This window comes from Cucurbita pepo, chromosome 19 (assembly GCF_057944985.1).
Source record: "Cucurbita pepo subsp. pepo isolate OVF chromosome 19, ASM5794498v1, whole genome shotgun sequence".
Taxonomy (NCBI): domain Eukaryota; kingdom Viridiplantae; phylum Streptophyta; class Magnoliopsida; order Cucurbitales; family Cucurbitaceae; genus Cucurbita; species Cucurbita pepo.
The window spans coordinates 11,311,044-11,329,798 of record NC_141816.1 but is presented as its reverse complement, the minus strand read 5'-3'; the positions used below and the strand labels follow the sequence as shown (position 1 = coordinate 11,329,798).

Below are 18,755 nucleotides of genomic sequence, written 5' to 3'. Positions count from 1 at the left end.
AGGATCTCACTGTATTATTGTGGGTTAGGCTGAATGGTTGGAATATTGGAAAGAAAAGCGGAAAATGGTGTAATTTTTCTCTCCAATTTCTATGAGTGTCTAGGCCAACTTGCAAGTAATCTTAAGTTAGTAGGTGATCATTATGCATTGAATTCTGATGTAAACTTATGGCTTACTGTGTCTTTGGATATCAACTCTACAAGAACAATGCATCGATTTTCTACCCTCACTCCAGTTCACCTGGATTTGTCATTTTTAGGTGTTATGGCTGTGCTTCATGACTTGCCCTACACCATTAAATTGTTTTTGTATTCTTTGCTTGGTCAGGTGGTAACAACTCTGACTTGTTTATTTGGCCCTCATTTATGATTAGACACCATGGGTCATCAAAAGTTTGGTGTAGCATTTTGAATAGGGGACTTGGGTTTGCTATTTTGGTTTATGCTAATGTAACATGTTTCACCATTCTCCAACCTATCCCTTGCTCTCATCCGCAACGATGATAGCCTTCTAGGCTGTAACAGTCCAAGTTCACCACTAGCAGATAATGTCATCTTTGAGATTTCCCTTTCAGATTTTCTCTCAAGGTTTTAAAACGTGTCAATTAGAGAGAGGCTTCCACACCTTGTTTCATTCCCTTCTTCAACCAATGTGGGACGTGAAAGTTTCTGAATCTTATGGATAAAGAAGGATAAACTATTGGTTGGTATCATGGTTCCTTTTCTTCACTGCTTATCCTGTGGAGTAATTCAAGAATTTTAATGTGCAGTTTCCTGTTTGATTCTTGTAGCAAGTTCATTCTTATCTTCCCTTTGATGTGAGTTGTTGAAATGTGTGTGATTGATTGTGTATTATTGCTTCAAGATTGTCGGTTTTCTACCTTTTTTCTAAATGGCACCAGTAATCTCTGAGGATATGATCAGGTCATGAGAAATTAGGCACAAGAAAAAACCAAAATGGATTCATCACAAGTCTCCATTATGGGATAGATTAGTTCCACCCCCACTGTTTAAGTCATCTTACTCAACCCAATGCTTTGCCCAATTGGATATGAACCTTTGAAAATATTAGAACATTTAACTTGTTTCATTTGTCTTTATCTTTTTCGACTTAGGTGTTGTCAGCCTTGTTTGAGATAATTTTATATTACCTACGGATTACACCGACCTCCCGTAACTCAACTAGATAGATTAATTGTAATGCCCGTGCTGAGGATTTAGATTAGGATTTGGAGTCCAAATTCAATATCTGATGGCCCCTTCTTCTCATGTTCATGTTATGTTATCTTAAAGTGTTTTTAAGAGCGAAAACTGTTTCCATAGACCCGCACTAATCCTTTTAGCATATTTTGTCACCACTTGCATATTTTTTAGGAAAATTCCATAGAATTAGTCTAATCTAGAAACGTTTAACTTTGAAGCTCTGAACCTCGCACTTTCTCGATATAGCTCATAAAAACACAATAAAAGAGAGAAGAAATAAAAGACAAAATGAGATCCAAGCAGAGATAAAATAATTGAAAGCAAAACATTGACATAAAAGTTAACACAACTTTAAGTTATTACAAAATCTTTAATGCACATGATTCCTACTACATTAATGAAATGTAAGCCATAATTTCAATTATTTAAACCATTATTCTTGTAATTGCTACACATTCTCCTAAACTTTTGTCTATACTATCATAATTGAAGCAGCCACACAATCCAACAAATGTCGTAAAATATATGAATTTAGACCCTTTATTATGTCGTAATAAATATACGATTCATTATTTATTGAGAGTACAAAATTCAACTATATGATATCTAAGTTTAAAGGGTAAATGAAATCAAAAGTTTAGGATAAAAATTTCATGATAAAGAAAATGATCTTCTTCTTCCAAACGAACAACATACTCAACTTACTACAAGGACCGAAACATTAAGGATGAACATCTTGAACCATATTAATATTAAACGTGATTAGACTAATCATGAGGATTGATTATGGCACAAGTATGAGAAACAACAAAGTAGTTGTGTGATAATTATCAATCAACACCCCTCACCACCTAATACTGATGGGCTAATAATACACCTTAACCATGCCCATTATAGAGAGAATTTGAATGAAAGACAGTAATGGTAGTTAAATGGATTGAGAAAAGTATTAAAAGCAAAAAAAAGTTATGGAAGGCAAAAAGAAGGAGAGCCACCCGCCACCAGCTGCCGCAGGAGGAGGGAAGGTCTGAAAAGCTCAACAGAGAGTAAAAAGTGGAGAGAGAGGTTGTGGGGGAAGGCCAGCCAACCAGAGCAACGCCAAACCCCACCGTTCAATTCAATCATCCATCAAATTTTTAGAACTTCACAGTGATTTTGGTATATATAATTTGTAATTATCTTTGATTAACCTTACAATCTTGTGATTGTTTTACAAGGAAACTTCCCCCCCTTTTCTCTATTTAATTTCTCTTCTTGTTTCTTCTTTTTAATCCCAACCCATTAAGGAAATCCACCCAGGAGAGAGATTCTTGCTTTCCCAGATCGACCCTTTTGAAACCCAGATAAGATCGTATTGGATCTGAACGTTTTGGGTTAGCAACATGTCGTGTTCATCTTCATCGGCGTCTGAGGATGATGAGGGAATCGATTCTTACAGGAAAGGAGGGTACCATGCGGTGAGGATCGGCGATCATTTCGCCGGCGGCCGCTATGTTGCTCAGAGAAAGCTGGGTTGGGGTCAATTCTCCACCGTCTGGCTCGCCTATGATACTCGCACCTCTGTACGTTTCCTCCCCCTAACCCCATTATATGTTCGATCGCTTTGCTTTGATCTTTCGTCTTTCCATGATTGTCCCAATTTTTCGTTCTTCGCATTGGGTTTGCTTGAATGTTCATGATTTCGTGCATTGTGAGGAGTTTATTTGGATCATTTATGAACATTTGTAGTTTATTTGGATCCGGACGGCGATACCCATTTCTATTTGTCGTTAGATCTTTATGATGTAGCTCACATTTACTTAGATTTCTTTCCCTATCATCATTAATTCAATAAAGTGTTTGATATGTGGGGTTCTTTTTGGACTGTTTCTATTTTGATTCATATCCCCATTTCCCATTTATGGATGGTTCCTGTTTTTTTCTTCAATCTTAGTTATAATCTTAGTTAAAAACTTGCCTAACAGAGTTTGAAATGAAGTGAAATAGGTATTTAGATCCATGAAAAGTGGTATCCCAGGCTTTAATATATGTTATATTGAGCTTGATCTTGATCTTTGGTAGATTATATATATAATGTTGTTTCTAGTTTATATCTTTTGGTTTTGTAATGTTTTCCTTTCCTTTTCTTAGAAATATGTATCACTTAAGATCCAGAAAAGTGCTCCCCAATTTGCTGAAGCTGCACTTCATGAAATTGAAGTTCTTTCAGCAATTTCGGGAAGCGATCCCTCGAGCTCCAAGTGCATTGTGCAACTGATTGATCATTTTAAGCACGCGGGGCCGAATGGACAACATCTGTGTATGGTTCTTGAGTTTCTTGGCGATAGCCTGCTTCGGTTGATCAAGTATAATCGTTATAAAGTTCTCGAGTTGAATAAAGTCAGGGAGATCTGCAGATGTATTTTGGTTGCTCTGGACTATTTGCACAGAGAACTTGGCATTATCCACACTGATCTGAAACCTGAAAATATTCTTCTGTTTTCCACCATTGATCCTACCAAAGATCCTGTAAGATCTGGACTGGCCCCTATTCTTGAAAGGCCTGAGGGGAATACAATTGGTGGAGCAACCATGAATCTTATTGAGAAGAAATTGAAAAGAAGAGCAAGGAGAGCAGTGTCAAGGATCTCCGAACGAACTGTTTCTTTGGGAGGAGCGTCCCCGAAGCCTGAAGACAGAAAACTAGATGGTATCGATCTGAGGTGCAAGATTGTGGATTTTGGTAATGCATGTTGGGCAGATAAGCAGTTCATGGAAGAGATTCAAACAAGACAGTATCGAGCTCCTGAAGTCATACTGCAGTCTGGATATTCCTACTCGGTTGACATGTGGTCGTTTGGTTGCATCGCTTTCGAACTCGCCACAGGTGATATGATGCTTACTCCAAAAGTTGGACAAGACTATAGCGAGGACGAGGTAAGGATGATTGCTAACACCATTTCCTTAGTAATATGCTATTTTTGGAATATACGAGCGAGCGATATGGTAGTTTTGGAACTTATCATTATTAGCTGGTTCGAAATAGAACGGAATGCTATCCTATTCTTTTCTTAACTTGTAAAAATGATCATATTCGTGTGTTTATATGCACATATTACGATGCCTGTGACGATGAGGATACCGAGCGTGTTTGAAAGTTAAGGGATTGTTTGATAATGCTTTATCTTTAGCAGCATTTTGAGCTTCATTTAGTTGATTGCTATATGCAAGTAGGGGAAATGTGGAAGGTAAAACCTCGATTGATATCTCATTCCGTTGTCAAGTTTCTGTGTTGGTCACATATTTAGCTTCTTCATTGTGCTGCTTTCAGGATCATCTTGCATTAATGATGGAACTTCTTGGAAAGATGCCTAAAAAAGTAAGCAAACTGTGCTTCTTATAGTGTATCAATGCCTCTTGCTTTCCATTTCTCATATGTTTTGGCTTGGCACCCAGATTGCTGTAGGAGGCGCTCGATCGAAAGACTACTTCGATAGGCACGGGGACCTGAAGAGGATTCGGAGGCTGAAATTCTGGCCTCTTAGTCGACTGCTGGTCGAGAAATATAAACTTCCAGAAGCTGATGCTCAAGGTTTTGCTGAGTTTCTGAGTCCCATTCTTGATTTCGCTCCAGAGAAGCGACCAACCGCGCAGCAATGCCTGCAGCATCCATGGCTGAATCCGAGGAACGTAACTCAAAGTGAGGTGAAGAATAAATCCGAGGTCGAAAAGGTGAATGTTGGAATGAGCAACCTCCAGATTAGAGTGGGTAAGTGAAGAACTGCTGGGTAGGCGGGGGCGAGTCCTTCGACTGCAGAGCAACAATACCGTTTTCAGATTCTTTCCTCGGTCTGATCGATCGTTCGTCGTACCGTCGTACCGTCGTCGTCTGACTTCCTGTTACAGGTGGATTTTTTTTGTTGTTTTGATTTTTGAAAATGATTTGATTCTTGATCAACTAATACAGCATGTAAATTAGTATATTGTTCTTCCAAGACATTGACACAAGTGAGTGAATCATTGAGTATGGATATAGAAACTGTTGGTGGAAGGGATGAGGGCTGTGCTCTAAAGCATCCTCAAGATCACTGATTTATATGTTCTACATGCTATCAATATGATTTCTTTCACTTTACACACATTCATCTAAATGCTCCTTCTTCGGTTACATTCTAGTCGTTTTTGTCGTATTCAAATATCGCATCTTTATCGATCCCGCCGTTCACCTGGGTGATTATTATTCATTGCGTGTCCTATTCTAGAAATGTATAAATACTATTTTCATTTTACATATCTTTATTTTAAAAAACCATAAAATTGTTCTCCGTGTCGGATTTTTTAAGATGAAACCTTTATCGACCCAACTAATTTTATTTATTATTATTTTTTCAAACATAAATCTTTAAAATTATTAATTTTGAATGGTTTTTGTTATAAATAAATGGTGCTAAAATATGATTTGGATTTTTCCCATAAAATTCATTAATTAATTATATTGTTAAAATATTTATTTGTTTTTATTTTTTAGCAAAATATTTTTCTTCTAATTTGAAGCTCTACTTATTGAACTATACTCAAATTGACTGAATAAGTTACCAAATATAAAATAATTTTATTTTAATAATTTTAATGGATATAAAATAAATAATATTGTAACTAAAAGTTTACGGGTACTAATATGAACGTAGTTCAACTATGATTAATTGATAATCATACTAATAAGGGATTATTTAACCTTTTAATTTACAATTATAATTTATCTATTTGTTAATATTTTAGTTTTTATATAAAAAAAATAGAACATTAATATTTTACTATAAAATCAAATTTGAAATTAAAGTTAAAAATATTGAAATCATATTACAATTATGATAGTTGATTATTATTATTTTAATGCTAAATTATAAATATGACAAAAAAATGTTAATTTCGTTTGTAAACTTTTAAAATTATAAATATAATTTTTTTATTTATTTATATAGATAGACACAAAATTAAAATTAAAATTTTATTATATAAAATTTAATTTTATATATAATAGATAAATTAATTTGAAAATAATTAATTTAAAACCTAACAAAAAAAATAAAATTGAAAGACTAAAATACTAAAATTTAAAACTTTAAAATTTATTAATAGAGTTCCCCAAATTAACATTAAATTTGAAAGTTAACAACTAAATTTACAGGTTAACATATTTAATTAAATAATAATATAAATAAATAAATAAATAATATATATATATATATATATATATATATATATATATATATATATATGTATATGAAGATATTTATCGGAACTGTAAATTCCAAATTGGGGTAAAATATGAAGGAATGGTTGGCAGTACCATATAAGGGCAACGAAGGGTATTTATGTAATTTAGGATCGGCAGTCAATGTTATTAAAGAGCGGAACTTTAAAAGTGTAACCTAGTTGGGTATCGTTTAGGGTTAGAGAGAGAGAGAGAGAGAGAGATCGTGTCGTTTTTGTTCAATTTGGGTGGTGGAATCGGGAGGCAAATCGAAGTTCAGCATCCTCCGTAATCTTGGTTAGGGTTTGTTTCTTCCATTCTTTTTCCCGTTGAATCCACTCCTTTCTTGTTGACAATCCCTCCAATTTACTCCTTTTCGTTCGATTATCAGAGTAGCTTTTGGAGATTGCAGACAATCATGTACGGACCTAGAGGGTAAGTCGAGAAATTTTGACCTTGTTTCTGTCTCTTCCCAGTCGGGCTTTCTGGTTTTGTTTCTTTGTTGTTGTGTTTCTTCTGACCTTCCGCTGGATTATTTGTTTTGTTGTTCCGTTGGAATATCTGGGGTTTTGATGGATTCTGCCTGAAATTGCGTGTTTTAGATTGAGGGCTGGGGGATCGAGGAATGAGTTCCTCTGTCCGCTTCTTTTAGGTGTTTTGATTGTATGCAAACACTGCCTAATGGGTTTTCCAGTAGAACATATTCTTGAAAAACAATATCCTTTGGTAATATAATTTCAATTAAGTGTTTAAAGAAAAATAAGGTGCGATTTATGAAGCCTTCCATTTGTTGCATGTTCTTTGCATGAATCTCCCCTTTAAATTTAAACTTTAGAATAAACTCATCCTAGCCGGTGGCTTTTCTAGCCCTTCCTTGGATCAGGTAGATTATCTGGAGTCTTGTCATATAATGGCATATATCTGAGTCATGTTAGGATTTGATTTTCTTTCTCAGTTTCAACCAGAAAGCAATAATTTGAATGTTGAGCAGTGTCTCATGAGCTCTCTTTTCTATACCACTGTTAAATTTTGAAGTTTTTGTGATTTTGTTGGTTTATTAGTGTTCTCATTTATAGTTTTTACTTTAACTTGAGTGCTGATTTTCGTATAAATATGGGACAAACATTTTTTACTACTTGATGAGTAGATGTTCATTGACCCTCAAAATGACTTTTTGCTGCTACTTTTTGAAGTAATTATTTATTCCATATACAGTTAAATTGATTTGTTTATAGGAGTGGTAATAGCATGTAACTTAATTGACCATAAATCGCGCACACCAATAGGTTTTAGAGGTATAGGTTGGGCTTGGTTTTATTAACTTGCTTGAGTGGGGATTTTCCTTTTCTTTTCTGGGTTGGTAAATGAAGGGCAATGTTGGGAAGCGGGGGGGTTTCGGATGGGTACGAAGTCGGCTCAAAAAGACAAAGAATGATGGAACCGAATCCCTACTTCGCAGTTAGCAGCAGCACTGTCGGATTTCAACCATATGGCTATGGGAGTTTTCCTCCTACTCATGCCTTTCCTGTGGTTCGCCTTAGAGGGCTTCCCTTCAACTGCTCTGACATTGACATTTTCAAGTTCTTTGCTGGACTGGACATTGTGGATGTGCTACTGGTCAACAAGAATGGGCGGTTCATGGGAGAGGCCTTTGTTGTCTTCGCAGGCTCTGTGCAAGTTGAGTTCGCATTGCAACGGGATCGACAAAATATGGGGCGTAGGTACGTAGAAGTCTTCAGGTGCAAAAGGCAGGATTATTATAATGCCATTGCTGCTGAAGTAAACTACGAGGGCATTTATGATAACGACTACCATGGAAGTCCTCCTCCTCGACAAAAGAGGTTCAGCGACAAGGACCAGATGGAATACACCGAGATACTGAAGCTGCGTGGCCTGCCTTTCTCTGTGAAAAAATCCGACATTATTGAGTTTTTTGGAGAGTTTGACCTCGCTGAAGATAGGATACATATTGCAAGCCGTCCAGATGGGAAGGCTACTGGTGAGGCTTACGTTGAGTTTGCTTCAGAAGAGGAGGCAAAGAGAGCAATGAGTAAGGACAAGATGACAATTGGGTCGAGATATGTGGAGTTGTTTCCTTCAACCTCAAATGAGGCTAGAAGAGCTGAGTCAAGGTCAAGACAGTGAGTAAGTAGGTGATTCGGTTATGGAGTCTCTAAAGTTCTCTGTTGCTATATTTTTGCACCGAGGCTTTGCTGTTCTTGTAATTTTCCAAATTTGTAGGATGACGTTTTATCGTTGTGGAGTTAATCGATACTGCATTTTGAGATTGAAGTTGTTAGCCCTATGAGTTCAAAACTTGGTTAAAACACCGACCTTCTCCCATTCTTTGCATCTGTCATTGAGCTTCTCTTTTCTCTGCGGGGTTTACTTGAAAATGAGATTAGTTCTAGGAGGTCACAGTTGCTGAAACTCAATCATTCAAGTGCCACCTCTCGTACATGCGGTGAGGGTCTTTGTTTAGACTCATTTAAATAAGTAAACGCCCTTTAGATCCTGACATTTAATTATGTATGAGAATGTTGTGGCTATTCAGGAATAATCTTCAATAAGTTTTATAATGAGCTCCGCCTTGAGTTAAAAAACAGGGTCTGAACTGGGAAGAGGAAACTTTGCTGACCCACAAAAAGTAGGAATACCTTTGATGTATGAACGTTGAAGAGATGGTAGAATTGAAACTTTCAAAATCGATAAAGTTTAAATTACATTCGAGCCTTTATATGAAGGTGTATGAAAAGTTATATGTTCGAGATTGATATATCATTTTGTTTATAGAAATTACCTATCATGTAGAGATTTGAATGTAAACTTCTTTTGGAGGAAATAAAAGCTAAACTATGTTTATGTTGGCAATATAACCACTTTTGGGCCATTCTTTGTTTTCTTAAAGTTATCTTCTTAATACGACAGAAAACAAGATTAAAGAACAAACTGAGTTCTGCTCAAGGGTTTCTGAGTTTTCACCGTATTCTTGTACGAGCTCAAAGAACAAGTTGTTTCTGGCACATGCATGGATCTCTCAGCTTCTCTTTTTTCCTACTCCGTTTGTTGCTTTGTCCTGTTATCAGCAAACATCACTTGTTTGGTGATTAAAGATAGTTCTTTTTATTGAGTACAGAACTTCAACAAGGTTGCAGATCAAAGAATGGCCATCTATCTGATTTTTCCTCAGAGAATTATGTCAATTAATGTAACAGCTCAAGCCCAACAACGTTTATGTATTGTTGTCAGCCTCAAAACGTGTTTATTAGGAGAGGTTTCTTATTGTTCGGTTGCTGTATCTTCAGTGTTCGAGAATCAAATCAAAGAATCCTATGAACCAAGTTTAACTTCGTTTGGCACAATTAGAACTCATTTTAGGAGATAACTGTGCTCTTTTATGAAAGTTGGTAAACCAGGTAGAGTACCAGTTGATATAAAGAAAAAAGAGGGCAACAAGTGAGCATATTGCTGGAATTACTTTATCAGATCTGGCTAAATAATTTGGTGTTCCAATTACAGAAGCTCCAAGAAATCTAAATGTTGGATTAACAATTCTCAAATGAAAATGCAGAGAAAACAGGATTCAAGTCCATTGATGGTCTTGATGAGATCTTCATGTTCTTTCTTCCTACTCATTCAGGGAGCACCATTTAGAGAGCTGGAGAAAGGCGGGGCTCCATCAGTTTAGTTTGCACCACTTATTACAGAATCGTATGCTACTTTTTAATACATACCTGATATGAAGCTCTTGGAAGACCTGTATCAGCAATTTCCATATGGAACTTCTGTTAAATGTGGTATTTTCAATCAATAATATGTGTTTGAATAATTGCTACAATAGTATCTCCAAAATGTGTATATTGTTCCGAGTCAGATACGATATGACACGACAAAAAATAACATCAACATCTGATATTCTAGAAAACAGGAGTGATCGGAAAAGGTAACTGCAGTAACATTCTGGATAGTGATCCTAATGAGTTACTTGGCACTTCAGATGGAACCAAGAGAGACTATAAATGACAGGAAATCTTCGAAAGAAACTTTGAATTTCAATGAACGGTTGGCCAAATTTGCCAAATCTCTGGAACCAAAATCATGATCGAGGTTTGTGCAGACGAGGTCGATTGCAGAAAATCCGACCGTTGGCTTTAACAAAACCTGCTATAGCTATGCTCAGGCCTGCCCACAGCATTGAGAAGAACAAGTGTCGAAGATCATAGCGAGCTGCAAAAGAGAAGAGAAACGAAATGAAGAGTGAGTAGAGATTTCGATTGTAATGTCATAGATGGTACGGTCATCTCGACGTTCTACTCACCTTGTCTTAATGACAAGGCTGCAAAAAAGAACCCTGTCAACACCAGAGAAAAAGCCAGTGGGAAGGACTGTGGAAGAGACGTAAAAAAGAGGTTAGTATATAAGAAGCATTTTATAAACTAAAATTAAGTCGGCTGCTTGATAACCCCCTTTGAATGAGCACTGCCATTTTCAATATCACTCACCGCTACAGCTTCTAAGCCGCCTCCCTTTTGAGCTGTGGGAGTCAAATCCCGACTAACTGAAACGATATAGTGTCCTTGCAAGAGATCAATAGCATCCTTCACAAAAGCCAGAGTGCATTTGAAGTCAATTGAAAAGGTTGTAAGCTTAACGAAGTATCTCTCTAAAATGAAGATGAAAATGGATCCTACCTGTTTTGTTCCATCAACAAAGTTATTCAAATAATAACGTAGGAGAGCATTCCAACCATCCTTCAAGATCCCCTGAATCGTCCGTTGGCCATATCTTCAACCAAATTACATAGAATGATTTAAAACAAAAATATAACAAAAAATTCACGTGCCCAAACCCACCGCTAACAGATATTGTCCGCTTTTGGCCCGTTACGTATCGTCATCAGCCTCACGGTTTTAAAACAGCTAGGGAGAGGTTTCCACACCCTTATGAGGAATGTTTTGTTCCCTTCTCCAACCGATATGGGATCTCATAATCCACCGTGTCTAGCTCTGATTCAATTTGTAATAGCTCAAGCCACCTTAACAGTATGAAGTTACAAGAAAAAGACTAGATGTGAATGCTTAGCAAAAGAATTGAACCGAAAGTGAGGTAGGAGTACCTAACAAAATCTCCTTTCAAAGCGGGAGTGCCGGAATATTGTGTGCTTATATCATCTCCATGATTAGCCCAAACTGAATAAAAAAACCAGCAAAGTACAAATAAAATAATGGATAGATTAAGCCTAAAACTTCCAATGAAAAATGAAAGCTAGCAGTAAACACAATAAGATCTTCAAACTTCAGTGAGCAAATAAGCCAGAATGGGATGCTGAATTGACTCACTGATTTTAAAGCTATCATCGAGGTTCGGATGTGAGCTAATGGTTTCTTCAGCAGCAAAAATTCCAAGTCTCCTGAGTTGAGATTCCAATATCTTTCGGGCTATCATACTCTGCAAACGTATTATAACATAAATACTAACAAAACTCTTTTCAATCAATTATATTCAATGTAATGAAAAATTTTGGGGGCGTTAAGTTCATATAGTTCATTTCATCGTTCACCAACCCTTGGTCAGCTAAGCTACCTGCGTAACATTTGTGCGGTCCAAGCAATCAATACAATTGGTCCTCACAACTCCAAGCTGTTCCTTCATTTTCTCACCATGTTCATTCAATAACATGTACCTACATATTCCAAACAGTAAATAAACATTGTGTCAAAAGGGGACTAATTTTAGCAGCTCAATAAAGCTTCCAAATGATGGGAACAGAGAGCCGACAATGAAAATGGAAGAAAAAGCTTATTTCATAATCCATGAAACGTAGAAGAGCGAGAGATGAAGAGAACGGACCCATTTTGATCAAGGAAGTCTGAGATTTGTTCATAAAGGATCGAGAGGCGCTCAAAATGAACATGCCCGCAGATTTGATGGAAATCAAAATGCAGGTATCTGAAACAATTTTTTAGCTCTCAGTATGGGTGAATGATAAGCTCCAAATTTAATATAAATAGGAAACGGTAGAAGATTTTACCTTACATCATCACCGGTAACATGTTGCGAGGCACTTGCGAATTTTTCGCTCAAACGCCCCTCAGCTCCATGCTGATAACAGAAAAAAGTGATATAAAATATTGACCATTTTAATTAGATTGCTAAATAGATGCATGCATGCAATGATACAAACACCAAAAAGAAAACAGAAATAGATAACCAGGGAATCACCGTGTTGACAAGATCAACAGCCAAGACAGCCCCATACTTCTTCCTTAAATCGAGAAAATGCCGCTCGGCTATTCGAGGCTGGAAGCAATACAATAACCAATCAATCAAAACTATATACTCAATATCTGATGAATAACACTAAGCAACAAAAGAAGCTCACAAATTCTTCAGTTTTCACTAATTCAAATTTGGGCTTGTATGTCAAATCAACAATTTGCTCCCAAAGCAATGGAATTGATCCCCGAATCTACAAAATCCAATGTCAAAAGTGAGTTGTAAAGTCAGAGATGCTGTATAAAGATCTAGAAGACATTCCAAGTAAAATATTAAGAATCACTCTGCATCCTAGGATCGGTCTAGATTACGATCAGTTTTGATCAATGTATGAACATTAAAAATCAGTTTAACTTCTCATTTTGTCATTTGAGATATAATTAATGTTTTGTTTAAAATGCAAAATGATATACTACTAAAACTATATCAATAACTTTATTCTTATAAACTGAAACTTTAAATTATTAAACATTATTGATATAAAAATAAAAATAAAAATAATAATTTTCATTTCCTTAGTTTTGTAATAAGACTACCAAGAATCTTTCAACTATTCAGTAATTATTACATTACTTTCAATATGTGTGTGTGTGTTAATGGTCTAAGTGAAGTGTTACCTGAACAAATGATGCTGTGAATCCATTCAATTGAACAATTTGCTCACTTTCCACAAAATTGGCAACATATCCATCAGAGTCGGCCCCTCTTCTCCACAGTCGAGTTCCTTTCAGAATAGGCAGGTCAATAACCATGTGATTACTTTCAACTGCTAGCTATTGATGAATTAACATTTTGGAAAAGGGTGCACCATGTACTAGAGCATGCTTTTTTTCCTTCCCCTTATGATCAAAATATTTTTAAAATATTATTATGGCATTTGGCAACATTAAGTCACACTTGGACACCGACACTGGAATATTCAACTCAGGTATTTCATTCATCAATTTTGAAGGAAGAGAGCCAACACTCAACACAATGCTTCAAAGATTCAAAGCCAGAGTGACAATCCATTTGCCTCATCAGTTCTATGTTAGTGTTTTTCCTTTTGGAACAATTGAGAACTTAACAGAACACAGGAAAAAAAAACACTCCGGATCAGCAACAAAACCTACCAACGCATGTTCATACTCTAGTCTAGTTTTAATCATATTCTTAAATTTAAAAATAAATAAATAAATAAAGAAACAAAGAGTACTCTAAATAAGTAAAAATTGCAGTTTAAATTAAATAAACAAGGAATACCTGTTCTCCTTGTGCATCTACGAGCAATCAGAGTTACATCAACAATATCTTTTCCAATAGCAGCCTGGAAATTCTGGAAGCCTAACAATCTATTAAGGAAAGACTACTCAGAGGATGACAACAGATGCTTCAAATATGTTCATGCAAAACTTGGATTAAGGAAAATAATCTGCATAACCCCATTCACATGCATCCATAGCTAAAAGGACTGAGTTGATAATTAGGTAAGGATACTGCCTTGGATAACAGGAAGTAAATATGGATCAAGCTGCAAAATGAAAAGATAAATGTTAACAGAGAGAACTCCAGGGTGTCAGGGAAGGGAGAACAGATAACATAAATTTCCAGCAGTCCGACCTTGCTATCGATGAGTACTTCCAACAAGTAATTGTTCCAAAGAAATCTTGGTTCTGCCTGCAGGCAAGAAAAATTTGTTAATAAAACCCCTAATTCTTTGCAATTTAAGACACTGGAAATCAACAATATAACTGGGCTGAACAATATTGACAACAGAAGGCCAAAAAATTAGAATCAAAATGCGGCCTAACCTGTCTCCATAAGGGTAGTAACTTTGATTCATCACCTAAAGCATGCAATCTTTGTGCGCTGCAACCAAACAGAAATAAATGAATAGAGAGAAAGATACAGAGATAATTCATTTCAAGCAATTGTTAACCCATTTTGTAAATGAACCCTTTTGGTTTTTATAATTCATCTGGATTCAGAGTCACGGCAACAAATAAATACAAAAGATACGACCGATTAGGAAAGAACTTCACCTCAGGGTTAAATTGGTATCATAGGAAAAATAGAGACCAGGAGTCTTCTCTGCAACATTCAAGAGTCCAGAAAACTCTGCCTCCATCTTTTTCTGCTAGAGATCGTCTAATTAGTTTTGTTGAAATGATATAGTCAGTTTATTACTGTGTTATGAAGAAAACAAACAATAGAGTCTTACCTGCTCCACAGGAGAACTGTTTACTGAATGATCACATGGAAAAACTTTCAAGGATGAAATTCTAAAGATTGGATGCCCCAAATAAGAACCCACGCTCTCACGGTCAGTAATGACAATTAAATATGACCCTGAAAATGGCAGACATAGCAGGACATCTAATTACGTGAGCAGCTTAATGAAGAAAATGAAAATATAGCTGACCATACATTGATTCTCACATGGATGCAGCAAAAGAAATCACTGGATAGCTGAATAAGTGACAAGTATGCGATATGGAAAAGTGAGCTCTGAATACATTTGGAAACCTCATAATGGAGACAACGTTTACTTATTAGGAATAGGAATATGAATCAATCCTCCTGATTCCCATATTTACTTTAAGAATTATATTCTTCTAAATAGAGTAAAGTACGTGAGCATATACAATTTTGCCTAGGATGAGGTCAAATTTACAAACTTTAAGTAACAGTTTAAAAATTATGATTGCGAGTCCGCTTTCATATGGTCTGAATGTGGACAGACATTCAGACGAGAAACTATCCAATGGTCGCCGCACGTGATGCAAGATGTTATTGGAAAAATATCAATATATGAGAGCATTTTGCAGTGTTTCGAGTAAAAATACACTTGGAAGTTCTAAAAATTGCTTATCTAAGGAATATTTCAAATTAAGGCTCTATCCCAAACCCTCTCATTTTCTTTGTGGATTGCGTTCTGCAATACTTCTATTTATTTCTCAGCTTCATCCAAGCAAGGAATACCTAGATCCCACTCCAAGTATTAGTAGATCACCGGTTCACCAGAAGCTAGAAACCCTCTCCATTTAGATTCTGCTTCCAAAATGATTTTCAAATTAAAAAAAGGTTCAAGCAAAGAAACGTTCTCTACAGATTTGTTCTCCATGAAAGGTCTAAATCCTCGAAAATACGGTATTTTTATATCCTCTTGCGTCAACCATTCTTAGCCAACACGGTTCAACTTTCACAATCACAAATGCAAACAAATATGGAAAAATAGAGACAAGGTAGATGATTGTATAAAGAAAACTCGAATCATTTACCAATGAACTAAAAAATAGAAACCAAATTTCCACGTTAAGAAGATATGAACAAAACTTCTCGAGAATTGTCACCTGCTAACAGTTTCAGCATGCCAATCACTCCAAAAATTGTCCTTATCTTTGGAACCCTGACAGAGCTGCATTGAGGAAGCTCTTCTGAAGCAGCAAAGAGGAAAATTGTCGACTCAGTAAACATTCAGAATCAACAAAATCAAGAAATGCCGAAATATCAGAAAGTCAAATGTGAACAAGCAATTCAATTCAATCCAGGCAAAAAAAAAAGGTAAAAAACCCATCACGAACCTATAAGTTTCATAGATCCATCGACACGACTAACTGACAAAGACGAACCACAAGAGCCATCAGTCGGCTCTATAACATACTGATCCGGAAATTCCCATAATCGCATGCGTGTATACAACCTCTGTGCAGAATCTGTCTTCTCCATCATTATTTGGTTCCAACCCAACTCACTAACAAAAGAATCAGATACCCAGTAACCAAAAATCCACGCACAACAAAAACATCAATACAGTCAATCAAACCAATACTTAAATCACCAAGCCATACCGATTAAACGATGCTCTGGAACCCTTTTAAGCTAAGATCAGGTAGAAGATGAAGAAACGCTAAAATCAAGAAGAAAAAACAAAACAAAAAGATCCTCTCGTGGAGAGAGGTCCGATCCAGAAAGTAGAAGAAGAAGAAGCAATGGAGGTGAGAAATTGAGCTGCTGAAGCTTATTTGATTCTCTTTACTATAAATTGGGTATTGGAAAAAGAATTCCGTTTTTTGGGCGGAATGCTCTCGATTGTTTAACTGAATTTAAGGTTCGAGTGAAGGATGGGGTAACGACCTTTCCTGAAGTATCGGACAAATGTTAGAAGGAAAGCCACATTGTTCTTCGCGGGCGTGCGACCCACCACCATCGACGGAGCTCCCACCCTCTTCACGTCGCGGTGGGATTGGATCTCAACGCTCTAAACTTTTTAATTTTTATTTTATTTTTTATACACTAAAAAAATAAAAATACCCTCCAAATAACCCTAAACTTCAAAAACAAAAATAAAAATAAAAATAAATAAATAATCATTAAATACCTTTAATTTTTTAAAAATATTTAACTATAAAGTTTTTATGATCGAGCCACCATAAAATAATGTGATTTCAATTCATTATTGGTGTAAGTTGGTGTAAGTAGTGACTTTCATAGTCATCTCATCCTCAGTATATGTGATTTCGGTTCATTTATATATTCATTCTATACTCTAGTGTCACACCCGACATGAAATTACTCAAAGTCAAATATTACTTTTACTTTTCTTAACCACCACGACGTTAGGATCACTCTCATTCATATACCTCTCGTTTATTTGAATGTCGCATGTCCACTAGTTCATCCTTGTACCACGTCTACACTATATCTATAATTCTTAAAATTGATGCAACACGAGAACTTAGTACTGTTCTAATCCAAACACACTTACCCATGGAATTATGAACGGATTCAATGCATTAGTGTTGGTATAATCACACCCAAATATTTAATATATATTGATTAAATATTTATTTCTCTAGTTCATACAAAATTTACTAAATTTTGAATAAATATTTACAATTATATCCAACATAAATTATAAATTTAAAAACGTATTAAATGTTTTTTTTTTAAGTTTAGATAATTTATTATGTAATTTTACATAAAATTATTTTAGGTTAAATTATAAATTTAATTTTCTTTAAAATTTTATAAATTATCTCCTTAGTTTTATCAAACTCGAAAATAACAAATTTGTAATTTAACTAATTAGTCAATACAGAAAATGGGCCTGATAAAGGCCGGTCCATAGAAAGCCCAACTAAGTTGGGCTTGTACATGGGCTTCTCAATCCATCATACTTCTGTCCTTTCAATTATGGATGATTTTTTTTTTTAGTTTTTAAATTATTTTATGGTATTTTATTGTTTCAATTTTATTTTTTTTTTTTTAAGAAATAAAAACTTATATTTCAAATAACTTATTATTTTTTAAGTTATGCGAATAATTTATTTTTTAAGTTACTTTGTGTTATGATATTAATTATTAATATACGAATAATTTACATTCAATAATGTAAGAATGTATATACCATTTATTTATATAAAACGAAACGAAGGTCTTATGAATTATGTGTTTAATAACGTTTTACAAAATATATATTTTTAATAATATTTTAATGTAATTATTGAACAAGTTGAGCTCTCTCTTACAATTGAACGAGATGATTTTATTTTTTTAATGTAATAGAAATCTAAAAATTTTGTTTTTTGACATTTTTTGGTCGGGTCAACCTGACCAACCTAAAAATACAGTTGCAATTCAACACAACCATACTTTTGAATAGATTAAGAATATTTAAGGTTTATAATCAGCATTTGAATTTTATGATATTTTTTTAAAAATAATTTAAAATAAAAGAAATTTCAAAATCATAAAATATATATATATATAAATAAAAGGTCGAGTGGGTTAGGATTGTGAAGCCTATTTGGATTTCTCTAGAGCCATGCTGACAAGGATGCCATTGGATTGGGACCCTCCATTTTTAAGAGCAAATCAGCATCTAAAATTAAAAAAAAAAAAAAAAAAAAAAAAAAAAGCAAAGCGTGGCACGTTGGAGGCACCCCTTTTGTGGGGGACAAGCTGGCAATGGGAAAGGAATATCGCCTAAGCCTACGCTCTCTCCACTAATGAAACATTTTTTTTTATTCGCATCCAGTACACTTAATATTTAAATTTTATAT

At 35.2% G+C, this 18,755-nt stretch overlaps 3 protein-coding genes across 5 annotated transcripts; 2 read left to right on the top strand and 1 right to left on the bottom strand.

The window, feature by feature from the left end:
- The first annotated feature begins 2,106 nt into the window (after positions 1-2,106).
- LOC111782264 (uncharacterized) lies at positions 2,107-5,320 on the top strand. Of its 2 annotated transcripts, none has more exons than XR_015414592.1 (5): positions 2,107-2,360; positions 2,489-2,764; positions 3,333-4,429; positions 4,513-4,560; positions 4,638-4,729. XR_015414592.1 is itself a non-coding variant. In XM_023663103.2 (5 exons), the coding sequence occupies exons 2-5, from the start codon at positions 2,585-2,587 to the stop codon at positions 4,956-4,958; spliced, it is 1,335 nt and encodes a 444-aa protein (XP_023518871.2). In that variant the 5' UTR covers positions 2,109-2,360; positions 2,489-2,584; the 3' UTR covers positions 4,959-5,320. The 2 variants fall into 2 exon arrangements, 1 of the variants encoding a protein (XP_023518871.2); XM_023663103.2 differs by having other exon boundaries at positions 2,109-2,360; positions 3,333-4,118; positions 4,638-5,320.
- A 1,264-nt stretch (positions 5,321-6,584) lies between these two features.
- LOC111782296 (uncharacterized) lies at positions 6,585-8,778 on the top strand. Of its 2 annotated transcripts, none has more exons than XM_023663150.2 (3): positions 6,585-6,732; positions 6,827-6,870; positions 7,806-8,778. In XM_023663150.2, exons 2-3 carry the CDS (start codon positions 6,854-6,856, stop codon positions 8,578-8,580), a joined length of 792 nt encoding a protein of 263 aa, XP_023518918.1. In that variant the 5' UTR covers positions 6,585-6,732; positions 6,827-6,853; the 3' UTR covers positions 8,581-8,778. The 2 variants fall into 2 exon arrangements, with proteins under 2 accessions (XP_023518918.1, XP_023518919.1); XM_023663151.2 differs by having other exon boundaries at positions 6,597-6,738.
- Positions 8,779-10,218: 1,440 nt separating this feature from the next.
- Positions 10,219-16,953, bottom strand: LOC111782293 (phosphoinositide phosphatase SAC7). Its single transcript, XM_023663145.2, has 21 exons — positions 16,542-16,953; positions 16,275-16,444; positions 16,044-16,127; positions 14,912-15,039; positions 14,733-14,824; positions 14,502-14,559; positions 14,311-14,367; positions 14,188-14,221; positions 13,954-14,034; positions 13,329-13,435; positions 12,818-12,904; positions 12,658-12,735; positions 12,467-12,537; positions 12,286-12,384; positions 12,019-12,118; positions 11,775-11,883; positions 11,552-11,624; positions 11,127-11,220; positions 10,938-11,033; positions 10,754-10,820; positions 10,219-10,662 (listed from the first exon to the last, which is right to left on the bottom strand). The coding sequence occupies exons 2-21, from the start codon at positions 16,420-16,422 to the stop codon at positions 10,532-10,534; spliced, it is 1,794 nt and encodes a 597-aa protein (XP_023518913.2). The 5' UTR covers positions 16,423-16,444; positions 16,542-16,953; the 3' UTR covers positions 10,219-10,531.
- Between the last annotated feature and the right edge of the window lie 1,802 nt (positions 16,954-18,755).